This window comes from Urocampus carinirostris, chromosome 11 (genome assembly GCF_059441175.1).
Source record: "Urocampus carinirostris isolate Australia breed hairy pipefish chromosome 11, RoL_Ucar_1.0, whole genome shotgun sequence".
In the NCBI taxonomy this organism is placed as follows: Eukaryota; Metazoa; Chordata; class Actinopteri; order Syngnathiformes; family Syngnathidae; genus Urocampus; species Urocampus carinirostris.
Genome location: NC_142359.1, coordinates 17837850 through 17860468, shown reverse-complemented (window position 1 = coordinate 17860468; position 22619 = coordinate 17837850). Strand labels below are relative to the sequence as shown.

The following is a 22619-nucleotide window of genomic DNA, read 5'->3' as shown; positions in this document are numbered from 1 at the left end:
ATCAAGTCTTATCGGGGCTTCCTGGCTTGTGGCATTCTGGAAGCAGTTGACAGGTATTGGCTGGCCCAGAGGAAATTGTTCACATTCTGGTGTCTAATGGCACACCATGTTCCCTCTTTAACACAGTATAGTATAAGTGGTTCGCTGCTTAACTTGAACAAGGTCATTGCGAAATGCTTGGCAGAATACTTCAAAGACCTCCTGAATTCCACTGACGTGTCGTTCTGTAAGGAAGCACAGTCTGTGGACTCTGAGGTGGGCTCTACTATCTCTGGGGTTGGAGTCAATGAAGTTGACTTCAACCCTAGGTCTCATGGCTGAACAAAATCAGCCCAGAGTTTATTAGGGCATTGGATGTTGTGGGCATGTCACAGTTAACATGCATCTGCCACATTGTGCGGACATCAGGGACAAAACTTCTGGGTTGGAGCACCTCCTTTTTAATAAGGAGGACTGGAGAGTGTCCAATCTCACTTCTGAGCTTCCCTGGTGAGGTCCATTCGTAATGGTTGTAAGTAGGGGAACGTCTGTAAATCTAAAACAGATCACCACGATAACCTACCAAATATGAAACGAGCATCCCAAACGCGAACATGCCGAATGATGGCCTCAGTGCAGTCAGTTATCTTAATGGCCTGCAGACACAGGCTCATATGGGGCTTTTGAATAGGCCTGTTTTCCCTGGGAATTGCAAATAAAATTGTGTGCCTTTAAGTTGCGATTTGTGCACCCATATACACAACAGCTGGGCAGATGTTTTTGTAAATTGCGACTGAAGAAAAGCAACTCAAAAGTCAAAATCTTCTCCTGCTCTATTCAAACTCGTTGTGCTACTCCTGTTGTTTTGGGTCAAAAATGGGCGAGCACTCTTTGGTATCTGGTGATGATGTAGACCTCATTATCAACTGAAATATTACAAATGTATTCATTGTTGTTCTAATTTTGCTGATTATCACATATGTTAAAGCAGGGCTCTCCAACCTTTTAGAGGCAGAGAGCAACTTCAAGGGCACGGAGTAACACAAATGGCACCTCGATAACTCATTTCCAAACATGAATTTTGATTTAATTAATCAATCACATTCAATTTTCTATCTCACTGATATTTTGCGTGAGAACTGATTTTTAATGATTTAGAAATATTCTGAATCATTCAACAAGGTAGGAAACAAACTTATTCTTTACCTTTTTAATTTTTTCAATGACAAATGTTCAAAAAGAAACAAAAAAGGGAAAAAAATGAAAACGTTCCCAGCATTTTTGTCATGAGGTCTCGTTACACTCACCTGTGCCCGCTCATTTAGCGCCAGCTGCTGCTTACTACCTGATTGGTTCCCCGTCCTACTTAAGCTCAGTTCTTTCACTCGCCTGTTGTCAGTCCGTAAGCGAACCTCTGTTTTCACTAGGCAAGCATTTTTGACTCTGACTCCCGTCTGTCCCGTTTTGTCATCCGTTGTCCACTCGAACGTTCCTGATTTCCTCATTTTTCTCCTGCTACGACCCGTTTTTTGACCCCGACGACGTTTTGATCTCCCATCCTGGCGAATGACCTGTTTTTGACCCCGATCACGTTCTGATTTCCCGTCCCAGCTAACGAACTGTTTGTCCGTCTAACTTTGCTACGATCTCCCGCTCCGGAAGATCCACTTTTCGCATTTGGAACACGTTCTGATCCCGTGAGCGGCTTGCTTCCTGCGTCCAGCGAGCACTAGATCGCTGGAGCTGCCTTTCTTCTATATTTCAATAAACCTGTGAGTAACGTTACGCATCTGGGTCCTACTTCTGTTCTGGTCGTGACAATTTTGCGGGGAATTTCGTTCAATTACTCAAGACGCTATCCTCAGTTTCGGTTTCATAAACTGCAGCATGTTTGTACAAATGATAAATTATGTCGAAACAAAAATAAGCTCTTTGTAAATTAAGTATAAATAATATATCACATTTCTGCTCATCACTAAATGTGCAGCCATTAAAACAAAACATCTTTCAAAGTTAGTAACACATTTTTACCAGTTTTTCAAGATTTTATTTCTGTCTTTGCAATGGCACTGAACCAATTTCCGATTCACTACGAAAATTATTGGATTTCTTCCCTTTTCCCGCCATGTTTATATGAAGAAATCGATTTTGACTCCTCCCAAGATCGAGACTGCGATTGTCATGTGCACTCACTTCTGCCTCGTGTTACGTCAGAGTTCTCAGAAGTTCGAACTCTGCTACTTTCTGTTTTTTTTTTTTAGGTTTTCATATATTTTTTAATACTTTTTATTTCCAATTTAAATTACAGTAAATACATTGAAAGATAAAACACGATTTAAACACATTTTAGACATTGATATTTCGTAATGAGGTCTAATTTTAGAACAGGCCCTGGAGGCACGTGATAATGCTACCGCGGGCGTCAGGGTGCCCGCAGGCACGGGGTTGAAGACCCATGTGTGGAGGGAGAGTAATGTTTAGTACCTCCTAGTGGAACGAAAGACTTTCATTCCGTAAAAACAAAGAAAAATTGATTTGAATATCATGCAAAAGTATATGAACTATCATACCATTGTAATCTTTATAGTAAAATCAATTTGTATTTCTTTCACAAAAGTGGAATATTACGCTGTGCTCTGTGGCCCTCGTCTGCACCAAACCACAACGTGCCATCTAGTGGCCGAATCTTACACCTTTGGGCTTTAAATATCCTACCTGAAAATATGAGAACAGGGGGTCTAACATACGGCCCACAAGCCCCCAAGAAAAAAACTTAAAGAACCATGGTAGCAATTAAGCGGAAATGGCCTGCAGTTTTAAATATGTCCACTTGATGTCGCCAAAGCTTGTCGCCACGAACAAAACGATTAGCTGACGACAAATTATTAACCACAAAACATTGGATGTAATTGACTTAAAAATCATGGACGTAAAAAGGGAGAAAAATACTTTAAAATCAATAATTTAAATGATTTGCGCTTGGATTGATGTTAGTGTATTATTTCTCGCCAGTTTCCAGTTTGCACGAGGAATCACGAGTTAAACTAAGGGGAACGTCTTTAACAGGGGTCGGGAACCTATGGCTCGCGAGCCATATATGGCTCTTTCTATGAGTATCTGTGGCTCAGAGACCAATTTGATTGCATGCAAAATTTCTCCATCTTGTTCAAAACCGGAGATATCTATCCTATTCAGGTACACGTAAAGCCAAACCAAAGCTTAATTCAAAAGTAACACTTCGCAGTATATATAGGGCACGTTTTTCACTACAATTTACAGTCAATGTGTCACACAAAAAAAGGGGGAAAAAACTCGTTTTGGCTGTACAACGCTAAAGAATCCTTTATTTAAAAGTTCACTATATAACCTGTGTTCAGATACTTTATGATGAATCCACAGAACTGTAAATACGCCAAAACACCGGAAGATAACTTAGTCATTTGATTGGGTGAGTGGGAGGGATGGGTGGAGCTATGCAAAAAGTACAAGCATTCCCTCCCATCTCTCGCCAAAGGTAAGCACATAAGGCTCCCTATTCTCAGAATTTTGTGACGTTTTTACAAAATAAATGCTTGCATCTGGTTTTGAAACCAATATGTATGACAAAAAGGGTCAAAAGGAGTTTAACCGATCTTGAGTAATTGCAAGAAAGAGACAAGTTTAAAGTGGTCTGTTTGTTGAATTTGGGACAGGGGCTCTGGCATTATTCTCTTTTCATAATTTTTATCAAATCATCAAAAATAAATGTGCTGAAGACTAAGCTTTTGTCTGGGGCGCCGGTTTAGCAATTTAGTAAATTTGTCTCATAATATATGGTGTGGCTCTTTTCCAAAATAAAATTAATATTTTTTGCTTTTATGGCTCTTTGAGTCAAAAAGGTTCCCGACCCCTGGTCTATAACATCTGACCACTAGATGTCACTGTATTGTGTCGTGCCAGTAAAAACGAATATAAATATGAAAAATTATGGAGACTCAAAAGTGACCAAACTGCAATATATTAAAAAATAACGACAATAATACATTGAAAGAAAAACTTGAGAAAAAAGACAAGTAAACGAAAGAACGAATGAAGCAAACAAGAGAAATGTAAGGGAAAAAGATGAAAACAAAGGAAAAAAGGGTAAAAAGAATGAATTGCTTCCCTTCTTTCCTTCTCTCTCCCATTCCTCCTTCTATCTGCCCCCTTTTTTCCTCCTTTTCAGTCTGTCTCTTTCCCCTCTCTCTCTCTCTCTTCCTTCAATATGCTCCGTCTTTTTCTTCTGTTTAGTCAGTCTCTTTCTCTCCTCTCTTTCTCACTCCCTTCTATCTGTCTCCCTCTTTTTCTCTTTTCTGTATGTTTTTCTCTTCTCACTTTCTGTCTTCCTTCTATATGCCCCCCTCGTTTTCTCCTTTTCAGTCTGTCTCTTTAGCTTCTCTTTCTTCTATTTCTCACACTCTTTTTCCTCTTTTCAGTCTATTTCTTTCTCTTCTTTCATTATATTTTCCTTCCATTTGTCCCCCTCTTTTCAGTCTGTCTCTTTCTCTTTTCTCTTTTTTCCCTCTTCCATCTTTCTCTCTCTTTTTAATCTGGCTCTTTCTCTTCTCTCTCTCTCTTCCTTCTATCTGTCCCCCTCTTTTCAGTCTGTCTCTGACTCTTCTCATTCTTCCTTCTATCTGTCCCCCCCCTTTTCTCCTTTTCAGTCTGTCTCTTTCCCTTCTCTCTCTCTTCCTTCTATATGCCCCCTCGTTTTCCACTGTTCAGTCTCTCTCTTCTCTCTTTCTCACCCCCTTCTATTGGTCTCCCTTTTTTTCTTAATTTTCAGAATGTTTCTTTCTCTTCTCGCTTTCCTCCCTCTTTTTTCCTCTTATCAGTCTATCTCTTTCTCTTTTCATTCTCTGTTCCTTCTATGCGTCCCCCTCTTTTCAGTCTGTCTCTTTCCCTTCTCTCTTTTTCTCTTCTGTCTATCTCTTTTCTCTTTTCAGTCAGTCTCATTCTCTTCTCACTTTCTCTCATCCTTCTATCTCCCCCTCCTCTTCTTCTTGTTTTTTGTCTGTCTCTTTCTCTTCTCTCTTTCCCTCTAATCTACTAGCCCGGCCCCCACAAGGATGCCTTTTTCTCCCCACCATGTAGACCCCATTGTAAACCACTTTATTATGATATCATGGAACTATCAAACTACAAATATGTGTGTATAGAAAGATACAGTATACGATTTCCTTCCCGAGTCGGACTTTTTTAGTGCTCATTTTTTGCAGCGGTCGCCAGAACTACGTCACCATTTTAAAGCACACCCACTTTTTTTGTCTCAGAGACTTAACATCACCGAATCTTACATAGTTTACGGTTCGGTTTCAGATTTAAAATATAATTCTTAAAAAAAAGTTGTGGACTATTCGAGATGACGGTATTCCGACTTAACGTGTCCCCGTTGAAAGAGCCGCTGGGTTTCGTCAAACTTGTGGAGTGGGTAAGTGATTTATGTTTGAAATGTCTTATATGGTCAAATAAGTGGGTCAGAACCAGAGAGCTAGAAGTCGCGGTTGATGCTTCCTTTTCTCCTCTAAAATACCAAACTTTCTTTGCTATTTTTGTTGATGTAACCCTATTTCGTTAGAAGAAAAGTCCTTAAACAACGTCATTATGATTTGAAAAGTAAGCTCTGTGATGGCAAGTTTTGCCCCCCAAATACATTAAATGACATATTGGGCGTGATGTCTAGTTGCTACTCGGTCAATAGGGGGCAGTGTAATTCATTCATGAATACAAAAGAAGATTTTCACACCTACACGTAGTGACTCATTAAAATTAGTGATAACATCAGGGTTGGGTAGGGTTACTTTAACTGGATTACTTTCAATTACTTTTGGATTACTCCAATACCAAATATGCTAATAAAAGACAAAAGAAACTAATTATGCATAAAATTATGACTCACAACACGTGGTAAGCTTTCTCTCCTGGCTTTGATCTCTTTGATCTCCGGCAAAACTAACATAAAATGCGACAGAAACAAAATAAGAATAAATCCAAACAGCTTGCCAACATCATTTTTGCCGTCCCATGTATTCCGTTACTCCCCAAGCCTGCACAACATTTAGTAATTTTATTCATATTTAGTTTCTTTCGTCTTTTATTAGCATATTTGGTATTGGAGTAATCCAAAAGTAATTGAAAGTAATCCAGTTAAAGTAACCCTACCCAACCCTGGATAACATCTATTCTGAGCGGCCGATACTTGAAGGCTTTTTTTAAAACCATGATTTATGTTTTCATGCCGTGTTAATATGAAGCTAACATCCCTTTGAGAGTCCTTGTGATTAAGGGTTATACAATTAAATGTAACTTGACCTCAGGCCTTACGAACAAGAACTGGTGTCCATTTGACTGAGTTCCTGCCCCTCAAACGACGTAGTTACAGATTAAAATCAAGTTTACCAATAATTCACTATGTGGGAAAACATTCAGGCAGAAAAGAACTCATATATGCCCGACATTTGTGTGTTCAGAGTGAACTTAGGGTTGCAAACTCTCCGAGAGAAATAATGGACACGTCCTTAGAAGGCCAACCTGATTGCTGTGGGCAGATCCATCCAAATATCGATATTATCTATAATGCGCAAGTACTGTCGATACTGTTATCCTTCGATCGATACTTTGCTCAAGGGGATCCACGACTTTGGGGTAAAAAGGTAATCGCGATTTTTCAGACTAGTATTGCAATTTCTATGCCATTTTTTTAAAACATTTTTGGGAGTACTTAATCCTTGGATGCATGACCTACCAGTACATATACTCTTCCATGAGTGGGGTCAAAGTTAGAGGGGGAATTTAAAATACTAATGGCATGATGTCATTAACATCCTTTATGAGGAATACCTGGAATATGAGAATACTACACCTTTTTAATCTCAAAGATTTTGAGGAATGAAAAGTCATGGGGTCATTTTTGACCCCACTTATGCATCCAAGAGATACATCTAGTGACAAGCTTTAAACTTAACTAACCAGCGCCCCCCTCTGGGGGAGTTTGTTTGGGTTGCTGTCTTGGGTGTGTGGTGAGCTCCTTCCAAACTTTGTCAAGTCAAGTCATGTTTATTTGTGACGCCCTTAATCACAAGGAGTCGCAAAGGGCTGCACAGACCACAGATTATTTTAAACTACAGACTATTATTACACCTTCCCCTGATCTAAAAGCTAAATGAGGGCAAGGAAAAACTCAAAAACCTCAATATGAGGAAAATGCAGAAACCTTGAGAAGGGACTGCACATGAGGTAATCCCCCTTCCTGGATGATCGGGCTACAATGGATGTTGCAATGATAAATAATACACAGATATTGTCAACATAAAATTTAGGTTATTCATTTTATATAGAATAGAAGTGTGTTTTAAGCCTAGATTTAAACAGTTCCACTGAGGTTGCAGATAGAATCTCAGGAGGAAGAGCATTCCACAGCACCGGGGCCCGAATGGAGAACGCTCTCAAACCTGCGGAACGCTAGTAGACCAGCATTTTCAGAGCGAAGGCTCTGGACCGGAACACAGGGAGAAATTAAATCTGATAGATATTAGCGAGCAAGTCCTTGCATGATTTTGTATAATACCAACAACTCCTGCACAAGCCATAGAGCAATAATCAATAAAATGAGTGAATCCACAGTTTCATACACATGTAGCTCATTGGTCACAGATTAGGGTGCTCCTTGAAACATTACTGTCAATTGAGTATTTCAATTTCCATTACGAGACGAAGTGCACTTTTAGACAACTCAATACGCAAATCGTACTTATACTTCCAAATATGGGACGATTCCGTTTTTCAAGGAACAGTTGGCAACCCTAAGTGATTTAGACATTTTCCGAAGACCATTTTTTTTCTCCCCTAACTGGGTCGTTGAGTGCATCGAGTCAGCAATTTTACATGCAGCTGTTGTCATTTCCTCTAAAATGAGCCTTGCATCATTTATTTTTTCACATTTTGATAGTGAAAGTGTTCACTGTGTCGTTGAACAAACTGGGAAACAACACCCAGGAAGGAAGATGATGTCGACATTCCATAATATAAAGGGAACATAAACACTACTACTTCCCAAGATTCAGAGAGTTCAAATATAAACAGGAAGTTTTGGATGTGCGGAAAAGAGGAGCATGTTGAACTAGATGTTTTGTGCGCTGAATATGATGTGAGTTTACGTTGATACATAGTTTCCGCCATTCCATGTTGTAGTATGGAGGAGGGGGACAAAAAAGCTTTAGCTGGAAACACACCATATGCCATATGGAGAAACATCTGGTTAGAGGCCTCGAGGTGTGTACGTGTGCTTAATGTGCGCGTTTAGTTTTTGAGTGCTCAAGCTAAAATGTTAAAGATTCCCCTGGAGTCAGCTCATAGTCTTTACCCTTAACTCAAACTATTCGAGACAAACTTGATCTAGTTTGACATTAAACCACAATGCAAATGCCCCAATTTCCATGAATCCAACTTGAACATAATGTCAGTGGTTACAACATTAGTGGACAGTGAGGCTGTTCCAGTCCATTTCAGTTTTAAAATTGAAAGTTTCACGTTGTCATTTTAGGCGATGTCCTTCCCACTGCTTAAATCATGATTTTAAAAGAATGCCGTTTGTGTGAGAGTATTAGCATCACATGATCTCCTCCATGCTGAATTGTATCATGCCCCCACTCTGACAAGGAATTCCACAGTAGAATGCTCTTCCACTTTAGTCCCCAGCAGGATTTCCAGACCATCAAATCTCACATTTTAAATTTGAGGCTTTTAGTCTGATTAAGAAAAAACACCCATATTTTTCATCTTTTAATTCAGGGGTGTCAAACACATTGTCACAGACAGACACATCTGCGTAATGTCTGTGATTAAAGGGCCTGATGTTGCGTTCCAAAAAAGTCCCACAATTTTTATTTATTTATGTATCAGTATCGTATAATATATACAACTGTAACAAATTAACAACGATAGATCTACAAAAAACATAGTTCACTGAATTGTAGTTATTGTCATGAATACTCATGACACAATCATGGAACAAAATCTGATCACTTCTCTTTTCATTGTACAAAAGTGAGTTAAAGAGCGACCGGCTAGCTGCATGCTAGCATTGGGGATCTTTGACTTGAGCCAGGTCTATGTGGTGATCAAAATACAAGAATCACGAATGTAGTGGTTTCCCATGAGTTGTAGCTCTATGTCATCCGTTTTATTGGTAATGGATCTGTTATTGGTGAGATACAGGCTCAGAAGTGGGTGGCTTGTTACATATCCAGAGCAATAAGCAAGACCTGCAGCACCGCTATTGCTTCCTCTTCACACGCTGCCTCAGTTTCTTCCTGTACCCGAGAACAATTCTCGGAGCTCTCACTAGTGATCAGCATTCCTTGAAGCTTTTCTGACTTTCCTCAGAGTCTGATTTAATTGAAAAATTTCATTTGAATATAACGAGCCACTAAAATAATAACTTTAGCCGTGGTTTACAGTTTGTTTTTGCTGGGTGGACATGTCGCGACTTTTTTTTATTTATCAAAGTCAACCCAAAAAATGGTTATTTTGACCGGCTGTGAATTTTTTTCCTTTGAAGGTACTGGAAACATTAAAAAACAGCCTTGAAAGTGCATGAAAAGTGCTTGAATTGTGTCACGAAAAAATGTGTACGAACCCTGTTAACTGTAATTGAATAGTATGTGAAATAAATGTAAATATTTAACTCCTTCATGTAAAATAACTTATTAATTTGTTACCTATTCTAGTCACAAACAATACAGTTTCATTCAAAAAATGTTGCCAAACATATACAATTTGTTATAAACTGAATCAAAATACTAAAATATGGAAACACTGCAGTTTGACTTATTTTGTTTTAAACAATCGGATATTTTAAGCTCTTGCAGGCCACATTAAACGATGCGTTTGGCACGAGTAATAATTAAAGATGGCATAGGCCTGTGTAGTACGAAGATATCATTGTTTTTCTGATCTCTTGAGTGACCTCTCGCAAATCAAAAGGCTTGTTTTGGGAGGGGGGAGGTCAGTTTATTCTCACTCCATGATTAAATATGAAAGACGTTTTTGATGCAGTGATGTCTCATTGTTTCAAAACAGCTCACGGCTATATTTGCTTTCGGAAGCTGCGGCGGCTTCACTGCCAAAAACATCGTGTCCATCTTCTGCAGCAATGGCAGGAATGAAACACTCCCCGTCAACTTCCACTACCCCTTTCGGTGAGAAAATCAACTCTCTTTTTTTATGTTCTGATAATAATAATAATAATAATAGTTCAGCCATGCAAAAGTCATCCAACACTAAAAATGAAGTGTTTACATTTTTGTAGGGGATGCAATAATGCTCTCTAATCGTGAATATTTCAGTGAATTTGGCCTAATATATATGTATACAAACACACAGTAAAGAAAATAAGTATTTGAACACTCTGCTACTTTGCTATTTTTCCCACTTAGAAATCATGAAGGGGTCTGAAAAATTAATCGTAGGTGCATGTCCACTGTGAGAGAGATAAACTAAAAAGAAAAATCCAGAAATCATAATTCATGCTTTTTTTTTAACAATTTATTTGTGTGCTACAGCTGCAATTAAGTATTTGAACACCTGTGTATCATGTAGAATTTTGACCCTAAAAGACCTGTTACTCCGCCCATTTTTAAGTGGGTGATATAGCAAAATAGCAGGTTGTTCTTCTTTCTTCCCGAGTCCTCACAAATAAAATATGAAAATTAGGGCTTACTCTGGGCTCGGTCCCTCAAATCAAGTTGAGCGGTTGGGCTTAGGCTGGTTCGGGCTTTTATACCCGCTGGATTTTTTTTTTTAGTTCCGATCTTACCTCGACTGCAGATAGTGTCACTGTGCATTATTAAACGATTTAGCGCACTTTTCTTTAGGAGATTCCGTATGAGAGAGTAACTGCAGCATGCACATACTGCAAACTTTTGCTTGAGGTATGCTTTAGTATTTTTGGATTTTTGGCAGCTTCATTTTGGAATCAGGTGCAGTGGATTAAAGTCGTGGTCGGCAACCCTTATATGTACCGATATTAATTTTGAAACCACCAATAAGAGTAGTAATACAGACAATAACAATATTAAGAACAATTATTATTATGGTAATAAGAATCCTAAATCCTCTGAGTTATCACTAGGGATCTAAATGACATAGGATAATGCAATTATTTTTATCTCATCATCACACTATTTTTACTCATAGTACCAAGTTGTCTCGCTTTTTGTTTAATCTTGAAGGTGCACGTGATTGGGAATCAAGTTCGGGTTGCGGTAATGAGAGCACCGTAGATGACATCGGAAAAGGCATAACATTTTAACACCATTTTTACTTACAGTACCACGTTGTATCGCCTTATTTATCAATCGCTGTACAACATTTATTTGGTTGAACTCATTCCCATCATGCTCCATACTGTGCCATATTGTACATGTTGAAATAGAGCATTATGGAAATCATCCCATATATTTCCGGGGTATCTAATTTTAAACGGTGTCCACAGATAAAAAAATATCAAATCAATCTTTTCTTTTTCCAGGCCTGGCCTTTGCTGCTATATTTTTGGACACAATGTGGCCCTTCGGTCAAAAAGTTTCCCCACTCATGTAGTAAACAATCTGCCCATTGAATTCTTTGTTGATGTCCTTTCCCGTTGTCAGGTTAAGCGACGTGCCGCTCATCGAAGGCAACTCCACGATATGTAACCACTCAGTCAGCACCACGCATCTGGTGGGGGATTCATCCTCCGCGGCCCAATTCTTCGTGGGTGTTGCCGTTTTCTGCTTCCTGTACAGCATGGCTGCCCTTTTGATCTACTTGGGTTACATGCATGTGTACAAGAACTCAGACTTTGGACCCATTTTGGTGAGGGCTCTTTTCTTTTCCCTCTTTGTAATTTAGGTATGAAAAACCTTAATTTGTTTTTTTTCCAAAATCGTGCAGCCCTATTTATTGGTGTTAGGTGCTTACTGGAAAATAGTAATCAGTTACAGTTACTAGCTTCTTCATTTAAAAGTTTTTCCTTTACTGCGAAAGCAACTATCTAGGTACAAATTACTTTATATACTCACATAGAAGCCGAACCCCTTAAACTACTTTAAAAAAAAGCCACATAATAAAAGAATAAATACAAGATAACGTGTACACACATCTGTGGAAGTGGTGAAGCCTTCATACTTCTTGGATTGTACAATCTTAAGAGCTAGCAAACAACACTTAGCCAAAACACTCCATATCCATTTTGTCTCTTAGCTTCAAACCACTCGAAGATCTTCTTCTCCCTTTCCAGGTACTGTCCAAAACGTTTTCCTTTTTTTCCCCAGACACGGGGTACTGCCAAAATACTTTTGAAAATAAAAAAGACCAAAATTTAGCTACCTTTATTGTAAATTCTGTGCTTATGTTTGCTCCATTGGTTTGTTGTTCCTGTACAAGCCGCGCTCCCTTCCCTACGGAATGCCTACCATTCATTACCAGTGACACACAACCAAATATGTGCATATAAACTGAGATCATGACTTCAGTATTTTATTATAAAGGTTTAAATTTGGTTTGGATGCAAGTATATACGGTAGGGATAAAATCTTCATCAGGAAAAATTCAGCGACCTTCTCCTCTGAGCTTGAGTTGGCACCACTTTAACAGTATGTAGTCAAATAGTAGAAATCTACATAGCAAATATAACATGCCCACCCTTCTACAAAGATGCTTGCGAAATTGAGTGCTGTATGTCACAATGTGAAAAAGCAAGAGTGTTCAGCAATCAAAAAACACCGAATTTTCTCTTAATGAGAAGCGGAGTAACGCACCATCGGGTAACGACAGTTGAGTTACAACATTTTAATAATATCGTGTTACAGTCCTTGTTACCAAGAAAATAAATTGTGTTCCAGGATCGCGTTCCTTTGTAATGCATTTGCAGTGTAGGGAATAGCGCTGTAATAAAAAAAAAAAAAAACGCCGTTATGTAACGGTAACGGGATAATCAAACTAATAACCATTACAATGCTGTTATTGTTAGACATTCAAAAGTGGTTCGTTACTTTGAATAAAGCGGTTTTCAGCTCTCGTCGGGGTTCGTTGCGTCCCGTCTTTTGAGATCATGTTACCATATAAAATAGCGACTACCATATTGTAGGATAGCGATTCTAAATATAGTATTTACTAAATCGCCGAAAGAAAAGGCGAATATCGGCTGGTGCGGCAACCGGCTCATGACGTTTGCGAACGAAGCGGCTTTGTGAACCGTCTCTCAGAAGTGGGAACCGGCTACCCTCCAAACGAGAGGCTGTTTTCTTCGAGACGCTATTTTCTCTTGTGATTGGTCAAAATGCATTTTTTTCAGGGATTCTGTGCTGTTGACTTTTAATTTGTTGAGTATAAAAAGGTTAAAATTGTCTTGTATATTATTGTTTTCTTTGCAGATTTATACATATTTTAATCAATATTTCTGTTTTTTAGTCTTAACGATTAAGTGGTAGTTATCCTTTATTTCCTCCTTTTTAAGTCATTCATAATAATATATAATAAATGGTAATATATGGATTAAACAACAAAAAACAACCTGGAAAGCCATTTGCAAGCCAAAAGAACAAGGCTCTTTTTAGCGGGCCAAGCCGAGAAAGACAGTTCTCCAAAAAGAGTCAGAATTCCCAGCTGACTAATGGACCATTCGAGTTAAATTTGATTTATTAAACTCTCTTTATATTTACTGCTGATTGTTATTTTACTGTATTGTTTAATTTATTTTTGTTGCGCTTCAAGTATAGGATAAATATGTTGCTGGCGAGGTGCAATAAATATTAGAAGGTTCTATCACACAAGTATCTGTCTGGTGTTCTCAATTCAATTGACTCGAAAAATGCTCAGAAAATGTCAAATTCCTTGACTTACAACTTCTTTTTACGTAACAGAAATAGTTATTTTTACCATAGAGTAACTCGGTTATTAACTCAGTTACTTTTTGGAAGAAGTAGTGAGTAAATATGACTAATTACTTTTTTAAAGTATTGTGCCGAACACCGCGTTAGTCCCAGCTCTGATGTTCAAGGATTGGAGCGTTGTTTCTGAAACTCAGCCTGTGCTCCTCGAAATCTTGTAGGACTTTGTCATCACGGCGATCATCGTGTTCCTGTGGCTGGTGTGCTCATCCGCCTGGGCCAAGGGTCTGCAGAACGTGAAGGATGCTACCAACACGGAAGGCATCGGTGACACCATAGCGCTCTGCAAGGGGAGCAATATCACCTGCGAAGTCTCCGAGTTCGCCAGCATGCGGACGCTTAACATTTCCGTGGTGAGAATTGACATAAAAAAAAACAGATAAATATATTGTACATTTTATATATTTATTTTTAATTCCTGACACGAAATAAAATCTAAAATTAAAACATTAAGAATTCATATGATAATAAAACAATCAATCAGGAATACATTGATCCAGAATCAGCTAGGGCAGGACTAAATGGGACAGTCTGTATTATTATGATCCTCTTAGATGTCATTCATTTACATGCTATTTTAAAAAACTAGAAAACATTACTCCTACATTGAGAAATTATTTTACATAACATGAGGTTGACCTTGAGGGAGTTGACATATTTGTGCGGCATCTTGCCGCCACAGGTACCCAAAAAAACAAAAACCTGGTGTAAGTCTGGGCAAAACAACAGAATAAAAATTGTGCTTTATGGTCACTTTGAGTCTTCAGAATTTTCATTCTTATTTGAGATTTTTAGCATTCGTTTTCGGTCGCAAGACAGAACACTACATAATCTAGCGGTCAAATAATACACGCTGTCTCTCTAACTTTTTAATGAGGCGGGGGCCTCAAAATAGCATTCTGGGGGGCGCAATGTGGGCTTTTACTCCCCCGGGTGAAAATGTAAGCTACATATTACTGTCAATTTTACCCAACACTTATATAGGGAAAGATTTGTTTCACAAATATTTACAGACGTATTGTTCAGATCCACAAATATAGTCCCGTTATACTCAAGATGTAAAAATCTTGTCTTAATAAATGTAGATGCAAGATAAAAAAATCACATATGTAAATTCCAATTATATTTGTGGCCCTGCAAAATCCACGATTCACACCTTATTACTTCTTATATTGGTGCTAGTGAAATTGGAAAGTTTGCTTTAGAGGTCCTTAAAAATGGCTTGAATTTAGCCATGAGAAAGGTGTAATTACCCTGCAAACATTCATGGTTTATTCTAGAGCGAATACAAAGAAATATTATGGAGAAATCATTCCATTTTCAAAGTCGTACACTTGTTTTGATGGCTAAGCTCGCAGGGATTTACATTACAACGCCATCTATTGGAATCAATTGCACATACATCTTGACCCACAAGTCATGAGACGATGATCAGCAACACTCCCTCCCACCTCTAGACATTTCGCTTGGGAGAAGCACAAACAAGTTTAGAATGATTCTGTAATTCTTTATTTGAACATGTTTTTATTTTTTTAATGGTGGTTCCTGATCACTTTCAGGTGTTTGGCTACCTCAACATGTTCGTGTGGGCCGGTAACGCTTGGTTCGTGTACAAGGAGACGCGCTGGCACTCGCAGAAAATCTCTACCCAACCTGGATCGGGAAGGCAGCAGGTTCCAACAGCTATTTAGCAAACACACACCAAGGCCGCAGAAATGTTCGTTTTACGTTGGTGTTTTATCGCCAAATTATTCATATTTCCTCATACTGCAGGGGTGGGCAAACCACGGCTCACAGGCCATATATTTTAAGAATAAATGGTCAAAGTACAATGATAATCATAAATATAGTATAGTAAAATACTAAATAAAATACTATTATTTAAAGAAAAAAAATCCTGACAGCTTTGTCCCTTTGTGTGTCTACTACAAAAATACTTCAGAATTACTACAAAACAAAATATCAATTTTAGTGCTTAAAAACAGCGACCTCATGTAGTATTTTGCTTCTATTCAGAAAGGAAATTAATACTACAAATGTAATACTACAGTAATACTATAATACTATACCCGCAACCTCAGCCTTTTTAACGACTGAAATCCTTCTTAATAAGCGATAATAAACCTTACAAACACAATGCAGCATCTATGTACATACAGCAAGGCAGACTATGTAGAATAAAAACAAAGATGATTTGTGTAAACAAGATCATTTTATGCTTGATCGAGGATAACATTTGTTTGTCTACCGCGACAATTTTAGCAATCAACGATGACGTTGTCATCTGCTACCACTGAAACGATTCGGATTAAAGCCGAAATAGGCAAGACGAGAGCGGTCTAATAATAAAAATATATATATACGAAGTACACACTTTGAAATGATCAAAGACGTATAAAATACATAAGTTGTCAAAAACAGAAATACTACAACATTTATACTACAGCAGAAATACGACTACCCGGTACACAAAGATGTAGAGGAATACTACAAAAACACTACAGATATACCACAAAAATATATCAACAAGAATACTAAAAATACGACAAAATACTTCAACAAAATACAACAAATTAAATATCAAATTTAGTTCTTGAAAAGTTTCTTTCTGAAAAAAATGAAAAAATTACCAATAAAATGAGTAATGGGGAAAGACGACATATATTCCACTGCAGTTATACAGAAATACAGAAAAACTACAAATGTACTGCTACAGAAATACTACAAATTATTACAGAAATACGACAAAAATATTTAAAACATACTAAAAAGATACCTCATAAATACTACAAAACACTAAAAAATCCTACTACAGAAATACTACAATAACACTACATAAAAACAACTAATGTAATACTACAAAACTATCAAATTAAGTGCTTAAAACCAGAATCTAATAATCCAATATATTAATTATTAATTAATTATTTATTAATAATTTTTCTGAACCAATCGGATGAGATGAATCTAATTAAAAGCACAGAGAGAGAGAGAGAGAGAGAGAGAGAGAGAGAATTTTTTTAACCTCATGCAGCCCACGACTCAAAACATTTGCCCACCCCTGTCGTACAGCAACACTTTTTGAATATCCAATTCCTCCTTTCAGCAAAGACTGCTTTCCAATTTTATGCAATGGCTTGCCTGACCAAAGAAGTTTACAATCCTCATTTGAGTAGTGGTATCATCTCTTGACATGTTCTATAAAGGAAGGTACTCCGTACAATGCTTAAAATCTCATTTCCTACTTTTTGAAAAAATATATGCCTAACTGTATTGTGCATTGGCTGAGCATTATTTTTGCAAAGAAGTTGAGTCATTTTGAGCTGAGAATCCCTCTTTTTCCCTTTGTTCACAAAAAAAATATCGCTTTTGTTTGACCGCATGCAGTTTTCATCGAGACTCCCCTGGTGCTGCAAGCCATGAATGGTATGACAAAAGTTGATACTGTTTTTCTATCTTTGTTTCTGAACTTATTAAATCTCCTTAAAAGTGCAAACAAATGTCTTCTGAATTTGATTCCACAACGTTGACATGCAGGAAATACTCCGACTGGGATCAGAATACAGATTTTTGAATCAGTGCGAATGAATTGTTTTACATGACTTGTGAAAACGAAAAACTTTGTATACTTGGCCTTTGCAAATAATTGGAAAGAGCAAGCACGAGCAAGGTCATTACGCAATAGGAAAATGTCTCCGCATTTATCTCTTGGCATTAAGAAAATAAGAATTCTAAAAATGTAACTGACAACAATCAATTAAGTACTCTGTTAGTTTCCACGATGGTCCAAAAGTGTGTTACTTTGCTGCGTCCCCTGTTTTGACAAATTGTGTACAGACACTTAAGAACAAGATAGGTTCCGGATGATCATTCGTAAGTTGAATTTGTTCGTATGTTGCTTCAGTGCTATATTTTGTATGTTTAAGGTTTGTATAAGCATGTTTAAGGCTTGTATAAGTAACCTGTATTGTTTTGTACTAAAAAATAAACATTTCATAAAATAATATGCTCCATAAAAATAGATAAGGTTAAGCTTAAATTACTTTTGGAAGATGCGCCTCAAGAGGTCCTTCTCCGTGGTAAAAAGTAGCCGAAAAAATGTGTTCCGACCATTTTCTCAACCACATCAAGCTTTCTTATTTCACTTTCTTTTCTTTACAATTTACACCACCCATATTGAATGGATGCAGGAAATATTAAACAATAAAAACGTCAAAGTTCTTCGCACTAGCGATACAGTACACATTGTTATGATTACACACAAACCAGGAAGTTGTAGCCGGATTTTTTCTTCGGCGTGGATGCTGGGTGACATCTCACAGTGCCACGCGGCGGAAAGAAGAACTCCAGTACTGTCCTCTACTCGGAAAAAGGTGCACACAATACAAAATCTAACTTATAGCAATGCCTGGATATTTTTTGACATCCCGAAATGTTTTTTCGAATGTACCATTGTTCGTAACTCGAATGTTTGTAAGTAGGGGAGCGTCTGTATGTTCTTGGCTTGCCAGGAGCTTGAATTTACACTGCATACTCGGAGTGGGCAATACTGGGAATTTCAGTTTTGATTTGATCCAAATAAATACATGGTAGTATCAATCGATACAATTTCCAATACAATACTTTTTGCTTGTTAATGACATGATCATTGAATAATTGAAAGCTCCTTAAGTTGGTTTAAATTTAGAATAAACACAGCAAAAAAACTTTAGGCTTTAAAGAACTACAATAAGAAATTCAACAATATAAAATACTAATAGAATGATTTATTTTACGACTGTTTCAGAACAAAAGCCTATAGAGTCAAATCAAAAAAGCAGCAAAAATGTAAATATAACCATGGCAACATGTGTCTGAGACACGTATCTGCTTCTTTGCGAGACGTCGAAATGTTAAGGGGTTAATAAGTTTGACTGAACTACCTGACTGTTTTGTTGACGTTCCCACTGTTGCGCCTATAGTCCAGTGCGCCTCGTGTATGGAAAATAGTTCGAACAAATCTGAGTCCGACCAAAAATTTCGAGAAATTCTTGCTTCGCTGGTCGGTCAAAAGATCCGAGTTCAAACGCCGGGGTGGATGTTTCACATCACATTTTTTACTCCTTTTAATTTTGTCAGATGCAATTGCACCTTCAATACATAGGGGACGTCCGAGATTAAACAAGTGCGTAGCAAATAGGCCGAGTTACAGAATTTCACCACACCGATGAAGCTGCAGCCACCAGAGTCATCATGACTTAAATGACACTGTCATGAACCACTTCCGAAAAGTGCTAAAAAGAAGGCAGAAGCAAGTGTCATTGGATAGATATTTTAAGAGAAAAGAACATCCTGTAGCCATTCATCCGTAGCAAAGAGATTTGAATGTGTGAGCACCGACACACAGAAGAGCTCCCCGAAGTTTTTATGGAAGGGGACTCTCCTTCCAAACAATAATTTTCCTTCCTCCTCCATCCCTCTCACCGTCCATCTGCGCCTTCCGCTGACCACCACAAAGGTAAAAAAATCCTATTCATAATTCTTATCTTTATCCTTTTTTTTTGTTTTTACACGTTCATGTTACACAGCGGTGCAGTGGTTAGCACATGTGCAGCACAGTTCATGTTTTGGGAACCTCCTGCGTGGGTTCAAATCCAGCTCCAAACTTCCTGTGCGGAGTTTGTATGTTCTCCCCGTGCTTGCGTGGGTTTCCTCCGTGCACTCCCGTTTCCTCACACATTCCAAAAACATGCATTTCAGGTTCATTGGCCGGTCCAAATTGTCCCTAGGTGTGAATGAGCGAGTGAGTTGTCTGTCCCCGTGTGCCCTGCGATTGGCTGGCAACCAGTTCAGGGTGTCCACTGCCCGATGGTGGCTGGGATGGGCTCCAGCACCCCCGCGACCCTACTGAGGATAAGCGGTGTAGCTAATGAGATTGAGACTTTCATGTTAGCGTAATCTTTTGTACGGAAGATTACGCTAACGCGAACGTACGATTATCCTGGGTTACATTTATGTTATTTGTGTCTTAAAGGTAAACAAAGGTAAACATTCAGGGTGTTTGAACGGATTAAAACGATTTACATTATTTGTAATGGCAAAAATGATTTCTGTGTTCGAACAAATCGCTTTTTGAACAGGGTTCTGGAACGGATTATGGTCGAGAACCGAGGTTCCAGTGTATATAGATTGTATAGTAATAAGACATCATTTTCGTGATCAAGCATAAAACATACAGTACTCCATGCTGAACTTTTGACCTCCGCGCGTCGCGCTCCATCTTCAGAACCGAATACTCCCGAAACGTTTCGGACATGACGTCACTCTATCCCTCGCCTGCTGTGTGCGAAGGAACCAGCCAGCCAGCGAGCCGTCCTCTCGCTCGCAGCAAAGCAACAAGAGGAAAAGCAATGGCGACACTGGCTCGCCGCATAACAAGTCCGGATAGTTTCTTCAGCAAGCTTTGGTCTTCGTTCGTCGGTACTGCTCACGTGCGACGGTAAGTTGCCAACGCTTGCGAACGCTGAAAATGTCGATGTTTGTGGGCAAAGTGTCAGGAAGTGACCTCCCCTACCCTCCGTCCGTGATTTACTCGCTTCCCACACTAACACGCAGCGGCTGTCAGTAGCAGCCAAGAACCTGTCAAAAAGATACCAGCGCCAAATGGCGAATAGAGAGCCTGACGTGTGAGCCACGCAACCCCGAAGCAGCCAGTCGTACACATTCTTGTTTTGGACCCACTTGACTCGGATATTATTATTTTTCCAACTCTCCACTACTTTGAAGTTGAGTAGCTGCTGTTCAGCGAGTAGACTACCGCTGCTAACTAGCTAATGCTAACGACAGTGTGTATGTAAACGACCCCCCTCCGCTCCTCCTTTTAAAGTTTTCAATGCATCATATTTCTAAATTCGATGTAACAATTTATCCCCCGTGCAGAACCGCTTTTGCATAAGTGCCACGGAGAACTTCTTGATGTTACCGAAGAAGGTGAGGGGTGCATGTTGACTGTCACGCTTGTTTTTGCTGTTGTCAACAAATGGCTCCAATTTGCATACCTGTCAACCTCCAGGACCTCCTTGCCCTTACAAACTGTCGTATTTTCCCTTACAAAATACAAAAAATCTTACACCAATTTTTTTTCAAACGTGTTTATTTATGTAGTTTAACATGTTATATTGTACATGTGTTTTGTTATATCATATATATTGTGAATTAACATTTTATTGTGAGATCCTGAGTTGCTAGGCATGAATAAGGTTTATTATAAAAAAAATTCAACAATTAAGTAGCTTTGACGTTCACTGTAGAAGGAAAAAATACATGCAAATATAATTAGGTAGAATAATACATTTTCTTATTCAAATTATTATTTCATTTTCTGCATTAAATTATTGTTGGTGATATACTGATTAAAGGGATAACCACTTTTTTCATTTTCACATTTTATACTTCTTTTATAACTTCTTTATACAACCTAATAATTCGTAATATAATGCATCAAGGGCAGCACGGCGGGGCAGTGGTTAGCGCGTGTGCGGCACAGTTCTAAGGTCTTGGGAACCTCCTGTGTGGGTTCAAAACCAGCTACCTGTGCGGAGTTTGTATGTTCTCCCCGTGCTTGCGTGGGTTTTCTCCGGGCACTCCGGTTTCCTCCCACACTCCAAAGACATGCATTTCAGGTGGATTGGACGGTCCAAATTGTCCCTAGGTGTGAATGAGCGAGCAAGTTGTCTGTCCCTGTGTGCCCTGCGATTGGCTGGCAACCAGTTCAGGGTGTCCCCAGCCCGCTGCCCGATGGGCTCCAGCAGCCCTGCGACCCTTCTGAGGATAAGCGGTGCAGCTAATGAGATGAGATGATAATGCATCAAGCAAATGAGCCGTTTGAGAGCCGGCTCTCTTTAATGAGTTGAGCCGAAAAAGCTGGTTCTCTAAAAAGAGACGGACTTCCTTTCACTACATCAAACCGCTCGCTTCGTTTGCAAGGAAAAAAATGATATTGAGATAGAGGCTTCCGCAGCGAACTCGTTTAACTTGATTGATTTGCCGTTTCTTGATAGTCTGTGTATATACCGCATAGTACCCATGATTGACAAATCTGCGTTTTTGCATACAGATGTTCTTGTACGTAGTACACGTCTTAAAATGCATAATAAACTTATTTTGTACGGCAAAACCGTAGAGTTTGACAGGTATGAATTTGCAAGTGTCCATCCTCTGCATTGTCAACAAACCCAGATACAATTTAATATAATTGTATTTAATGTCATTGATAGCAACGTCGTGAAACAATCTATGCAACGAGATTGAACGTGGCACTCCAGGATAAAGATGTAATGAAGACTTTAGAGAGAGAAACAAGAGAAAAGACTATCAGGATAAAAGGCAGAAGAAATATTTGCAACGTAGTGCTTAAAGACTGTGTATTGTTTGTCAATGCTACATCATCTGGTGCTGGTCATCCTTTTATTTTATTTTATTTCATACTATAATTATTTTATCATTTTATTTTAATTGGTTGTTAATGCAACATACATTACAGCCTGGTCCTCCCGGACGGGGGATTGCATTATGTGCTGTCTCTTCTTGATGTTTCTTCATTTTTTTTTCCTCATGCTGAGATTATTGAGTATTTCTCTGCCCTTATTTAGGTTTTAGATCAGGGGATGGTGTCATAATAGTCTGTAGTTTGCAATAGTCTGTTGTCGGTTA

At 38.6% G+C, this 22619-nt stretch overlaps 1 protein-coding gene across 1 annotated transcript; it reads left to right on the top strand.

The window, feature by feature from the left end:
* Positions 1–5240: 5240 nt before the first annotated feature.
* sypl1 (synaptophysin-like 1) lies at positions 5241–17539 on the top strand. The gene is made up of 5 exons (XM_088347128.1): positions 5241–5428; positions 10078–10196; positions 11649–11853; positions 14090–14281; positions 15488–17539. The coding sequence occupies exons 1-5, from the start codon at positions 5360–5362 to the stop codon at positions 15617–15619; spliced, it is 717 nt and encodes a 238-aa protein (XP_088203254.1). The 5' UTR covers positions 5241–5359; the 3' UTR covers positions 15620–17539.
* Positions 17540–22619: the final 5080 nt, after the last annotated feature.